Raw genomic sequence first — 6,476 nt, 5'->3', positions numbered from 1 at the left:
CCGCCTGAACAACAACGGCGGCTGCCTGAGCAACAACGGCCGCCTGAGCAACAACGGCCGCTGCTTGAGCAACAACGGCCGCCTGAACAACAACAACGGCCGCCTGAACAACAACAAGGGCCGCCTGAACAACAACGGCCGCCTGAACAACAACAACGGCTGCCTGAACAACAAGGGCCGCCTGAACAACAACGGCCGCCTGAACAACAACGGCCGCCAGAACAACAATGGCCGCATGAACAACAACAAGGGCCACCTGAACAACAAGGGCCACCTGAACAACAACAAGGGCCACCTGAACAACAACAAGGGCCACCTGAACAACAACAAGGGCCGCCTGAACAACAAGGGCCGCCTGAACAACAATGGCCGCCTGAACAACAACAAGGGCCGGCTGAACAACAACGGCTGCCTGAACAACAACAAGGGCCACCTGAACAACAACGGCCACCTGAACAACAACAACGGCCGCCTGAACAACAACGGCCGCCTGAACAACAATGGCCGCCTGAACAACAACAAGGGCCACCTGAACAACAAGGGCCGCCTGAACAACAACGGCCGCCTGAACAACAACAAGGGCCACCTGAACAACAACGGCCACCTGAACAACAACAAGGGCCACCTGAACAACAAGGGCCGCCTGAACAACAACGGCCGCTGCCTGAACAACAACGGCCGCCTGAACAACAACAAGGGCCGCCTGAACAACAACGGCCGCCTGAACAACAACGGCCGCCTGAACAACAACAAGGGCCACCTGAACAACAACGGCCACCTGAACAACAACAAGGGCCACCTGAACAACAAGGGCCGCCTGAACAACAACAACGGCCGCTGCCTGAACAACAACGGCCGCCTGAACAACAACAAGGGCCACCTGAACAACAACGGCCGCCTGAACAACAACAACGGCCGCCTGAACAACAACGGCCGCCTGAACAACAAGGGCCGCCTGAACAACAAGGGCCGCATGAACAACAACGGCCGCCTGAGCAACAACGGCCGCCTGAACAACAATGGCCGCCTGAACAACAACAAGGGCCACCTGAACAACAAGGGCCGCCTGAACAACAACGGCCGCCTGAACAACAACAAGGGCCACCTGAACAACAACGGCCACCTGAACAACAACAAGGGCCACCTGAACAACAAGGGCCGCCTGAACAACAACGGCCGCTGCCTGAACAACAACGGCCGCCTGAACAACAACGGCCGCCTGCTCAATATCAAACACACCAGCGTCCACATACTTTTGGCCATCTGCTGCTGCTAACGTTAGCTTAGCTTGTGTCTCTGATAACATCCAGACGTCTGATGACTCTGATTATTGATTATAGATTATTGATTGAATCAGCTCCGTATTGAACCTGGCTCTGGAGTTTACTGAGCAGATGTTATTGATTATAGATTATTGATTGAATCAGCTCCGTATTGAACCTGGCTCTGGAGTTTACTGAGCAGATGTTATTGATTATAGATTATTGATTGAATCAGCTCCGTATTGAACCTGGCTCTGGAGTTTACTGAGCAGATGTTATTGATTATAGGTTGGAAGTGATCAATGGTTTCACTGCAGCTACCTGATGAATGATAAAAGATTAACGGTTGTTGGACTCGAGGTCGAGGTTCAGTGTGGAGGATTAACTCGCTCCTCCCTCCCTCCCTCCCTCCCTCCCCAGGAGTGAAAGAGAAACTCACACACTCTCTATGGAGCCAGTGTTTGTCCCTTTTGGGCTCCTGTACAAACACAGCTCATTCTAATGTAACATAAACTGTATGAACTCATATCAATGTGATTATAAACAATAAAGTCATCAGCAGCTGTTCTGATCAATAATCAATCATTAGTAATGTTCCTTTGTCTGACAGGACTCATTGATCAAACAACTGATCCATTAATTGAGAAAATGACTGATCAATAACAAAAGCAATAGCTAGTTATTGATCGCCCCAATATGACAGTTTATTAGATTTCCTGTAATGTCAATAATTTATAATCTGTATTAATTAATGATTATTAGTGAGGATAAATGTGAAATATGAATGTAATTATTTATATTAAAGAGCATAATATTAACATATTATATTATTAATTATAACTACTTTATTTACCATATTATTATTATAATAAAGTATATTATACTAATAATATACTATGTTATTATTCTATATTATATTATTAGTTATAGTTACTTCATTCTATATTATAGTATTAATTATAACGTTAAAGAGCAGTTTCACTGTCTGTTAAATGTAAATAAAGTCATTCATTTATATTTTATAAAATATTAGTTTATTAGTTATAATATGATATTATGCATAATATATTATACTTTTAATTATTAGTTATAATGACATTATATTAATAATAATAATGATATTATACTCTATTATTAGTTATTAATAATAATGATGTTACATTATATTAACAATAATAATGATATTATACTCTATTATTAGTCATTAATAATAATGATGTTACATTATATTAATAATAATAATAAGATATTCTATTCTATTATTAGTCATTAATAATAATGATGTTACATTATATTAATAATAATAACAATGATATTATACTCTATTATTAGTCATTAATAATAATGATGTTACATTATATTAATAATAATAATAATGATATTATACTCTATTATTAGTCATTAATAATAATGATGTTACATTATATTAATAATAATAATAATGATATTATACTCTATTATTAGTCATTAATAATAATGATGTTACATTATATTAATAATAATAACAATGATATTATACTATAATAATTTACTATTATTAGTCATTAATAATAATGATGTTACATTATATTAATAATAATAATAACAATGATATTATACTCTATTATTAGTCATTAATAATAATGATGTTACATTGTATTAATATGATGACATTATGTTACCGGGGATGACTCACCTCTACCGGACCGGAGGAAACGGTGAGTCTCGTGAAAGCCACGCGCTGATCCGTTCACACGGTCGCCATCTCTCCGTTCACTGGATGAACTAACTCACTTCAGCCGGTCCCGGTCCCGGTCCTGGTCCTGGTCCGGGCCTGTCGGTACCGGGACACACAGACGGTCAGAGTCAGAAAGTTGTGTGGGGGCGCTGCTGTGCCGCACACACACACACACACACACACACAGTCGGTAAAGTAAAGTTCACACACTCACTAACGGTGTCTCCTCCGGTGTACCGGCGGACGGTCCTCTACTGTTCTCGGGGCTGACGTCACCGGCCGGTAAACGGTTCCGTCGGTGGAGAAAAAAAAAGTTCCCAAACGGAAACGGGATGAAGGAAAGTTGAGGCCCGCTGCTGGGCGGCGAATCACGGCAGGGTCCGGCAGCTAAAGTCGCTGAATCCGGTAATGTGTCCGGTCCGGTGTCCGCTCCTCCGCGAGCTGCCCGAGGGGGGTTAACGGCGGCGGCAGCGGACGGTTTAACGGAAAACGGAGATTGTAAGAGAGGAGAATGAAGGAAAGAGAGAGGGGGAGAGAGAGAGAGGCTGGCCGGTGGCCTGGCCGCGCGGCGGGTGTGTGCGCGTGAGTGCGGGCGCGTCCCCGTGACGGAGGAACCCCGGTGCACGAGCCTCTCCGCCCCGCCCCGCCCCGCGCGCCGCTCCGCTACACACACACACACACACACACACACACACACACACAGACACACAGACAGACACACACACACACACACACACACACACACAGAGATACACACACAGCCGGATGCTTTGTTACACAGAACCACATTCTCGCGTGATTTCCTGATCTCACGGGTCCAGCTGCCTCAACCCTCCATCACACATAACGTTATATTAATATGAATATATATATATAATGATTATTATTATATTATAATGAATATAAATAATGATTATTATTATATTATTACATTATTATATATAATTATTATTATTATTAATAACATATAATTATTATTATATTATAATGAATATATATATAATGATTATTATTATATTAATATATTATTACATATAATTATTATTATTATGAATATATAATGATTATTATTATATTATTATATTATTACATATAATGATTATTATTATGAATATTTAATGATTATTATTATTATTAAAACTCACAGTTAGAAACCCTTTCAAGCTTTGTTTTATATATTTGATCTGAACCAATAATTGTCTCCATGTTAAATCAGAATGATGATTTATTATCTTCTACCTGTGTGTGATCATTTATCAATAATAATCTGTCCTATTATTGATCACTAATATCGGCACTATTTGTTTATTACAGACCTTTTATTCATGTTCCCGGGCATTGGTGCATTTTAATGTATGACATATATTTATTTATTTATTGTCATTTATTTTATTCCTTCTTTGTGAACACATTGGATCAATAAAGCTGATCAACAACAACAACAAACATCACAGAAACACAACAAATACACAAACAAAGAAAGTCCAGGTCAGTGCTAACCATGGTACAGGTGATCCGTCTCTCTGTCTGTCTGTCTGTGTGTGTCTGTGTCTGTGTCGGTGTCTGTCTGTCTGTCTGTCTGTCTGTGTCTGTCTGTCTGTCTGTCTTTCTCTGTCTGTGTCTGTCTGTCTGTCTGTCTATCTGCCTGTCTGTCTGTCTGTCTGTCTGTCTGTCTGTCTGTCTTTCTCTGTCTGTGTCTGTCTGTCTGTCTGTCTGTCTATCTGCCTGTCTGTCTGTCTGTCTGTCTGTCTGTCTGTCTGTCTGTGAGTGTGTCTGTCTGTGTCGGTGTCTGTCTGTCTGTCTGTCTGTCTTTCTCTGTCTGTGTCTGTCTGTCTGTCTGTCTATCTGCCTGTCTGTCTGTCTGTCTGTCTGTCTGTCTGTCTGTGAGTGTGTCTGTCTGTCTTTTTATGTCTGTGTCTGTGTCTGTCTGTCTGTCTGTCTGTGAGTGTGTCTGTCTGTCTGTCTGTCTGTCTGTCTGTCTTAATAAGTGTTCATTACCTCAGTCTGTGTGTTCAGTCAACGTCAAACATCACAAGTGTGTGTGTATGTGAGGGGGGTGGGGTCAGGAAACACACACACACACACACACACACACACACACACAAACACACAAACACACAAACACCAGTTTGTGTCTTGATGATGATTGTTGTGTGTTGACCTCTGACCTCCCAGTGGTTGGTCCACAGTCTCCCTCAGGAACCCCTGAATCTCCTCCTGTGATGTAATGAATGAGGTGTGACCACAGGGGGCGCTGTTGTTACATGAACGGTAAAACATCTGTGAATTTACAGATGTTTTACTGTGGATTTTTACGGAAATATTAATCAAATTAGAGCTTATTCAAAGAAACTTTACTTTCTTTGCACATAAAAAGTTAAAATACATTTTGCAAATCATTTAGTTTACACATATTTACTGTTTATTAAAGAGATTAAAGAGTTGAATCTGTTTATTTAAGAGATTAAAGAGTTGAATCTGTTTATTTAAGAGATTAAAGAGTTGAATCTGTTTATTTAAGAGATTAAAGAGTTGAATCTGTTTATTTAAGAGATTAAAGGTTGAATCGTTTATTTAAGAGATTAAACAGTTGAATCTGTTGATGGTTTTGTTTGTTAATTGAAAGATATCTTCTATAGTTATTACATTATATTGATTAATGTGCATTGAGGTTTAAATGGTGAGCTGATAAAGTTAACCACAGCACCACCTTGTGGTCAGACGGCTGCACTGAACACTGAATCAGCTTTCATTATACAGCCCCCCACAGCGCCACCAGGTGGTGACAGGTCTGTACTGCAGGAGGCTGTCTCATACTCTGTTAAATACACTGTTGGATATTCTGTATGTGAAGTGAGACAAAAATCTTTTGATGATATTAAATTACACTTTAACAGTTTTTTGAATGTAAACAATTATTAAAGAACACTTTATTATTATAAGTTCTGATGTGAACGTCTCTTATCTGATACCTTAAAATGTTGATCTACAGCTGTGGTGGTCCCAGAAGATTTTATTTGGGATATTTCTACAGTAGAACAGACATATTAAATACAATAGGACAACATTACACATATAACAGAACCGTCTTCATTCAGGTATCTTAGGGTCAGAGGTCAAGGGATCAAATGGTTACAGACAGGAGTTATTTCTATTATAAATAAGTATTATTATATTATTTCTGGAGACCAGAATGACAGAGAGCCAAATACCTTCATTCATGTTTATTAATGAAATAAAATACAGTGAAAATACACAGCTACAGTCCTTAAAGTTATTATTATTAATCCCCTAAATTCATCCTGAGCCTGATCATCAGTCTGTCTGTGGTCTCTTTTATCAAACAGCAGGGTATGGTGCATTTGTCTGGGACTATTTTCAGCAGCAGATTGTTGCTCATTGATGTGTTTGTAGTAGTTTTTGGAACAATGGAGCTCTATGGCACTGTACTACACACACAGGACTTGTTCGTAGACACATTCATTGTTGGTTTAAGT

At 39.9% G+C, this 6,476-nt stretch overlaps 2 protein-coding genes across 3 annotated transcripts in view; one reads left to right on the top strand and one right to left on the bottom strand.

Annotated features, from left to right (window-relative positions):
* Positions 1 to 1,946, top strand: part of LOC127360972 (putative uncharacterized protein DDB_G0286901) — a 2,531-nt gene extending 585 nt beyond the window's left edge. The window contains exons 1-2 of the mRNA XM_051395532.1: positions 1 to 931; positions 1,058 to 1,946. The exon at positions 1 to 931 is cut by the window's left edge and continues 585 nt beyond it. Coding sequence (XP_051251492.1) covers positions 1 to 931; positions 1,058 to 1,276 — 1,150 coding nt within the window. The 3' untranslated portion in view covers positions 1,277 to 1,946. The remainder of the gene's footprint in view (positions 932 to 1,057) is intronic.
* Positions 1,947 to 6,188: 4,242 nt separating this feature from the next.
* The window catches only part of LOC127360947 (ladderlectin-like), a 38,959-nt gene continuing 38,671 nt past the window's right edge, over positions 6,189 to 6,476 (bottom strand). For both annotated transcript variants that reach the window (XM_051395487.1, XM_051395486.1), the window contains exon 6: positions 6,189 to 6,476. In XM_051395487.1, coding sequence (XP_051251447.1) covers positions 6,460 to 6,476 — 17 coding nt within the window. In that variant the 3' untranslated portion in view covers positions 6,189 to 6,459.

Source organism: Dicentrarchus labrax, unplaced genomic scaffold, assembly GCF_905237075.1.
Source record: "Dicentrarchus labrax unplaced genomic scaffold, dlabrax2021, whole genome shotgun sequence".
Classification (NCBI taxonomy): Eukaryota; Metazoa; Chordata; class Actinopteri; family Moronidae; genus Dicentrarchus; species Dicentrarchus labrax.
The sequence above is the reverse complement of the archived record's forward strand: the minus strand, read 5'-3'. Positions and strand labels throughout refer to the sequence as shown.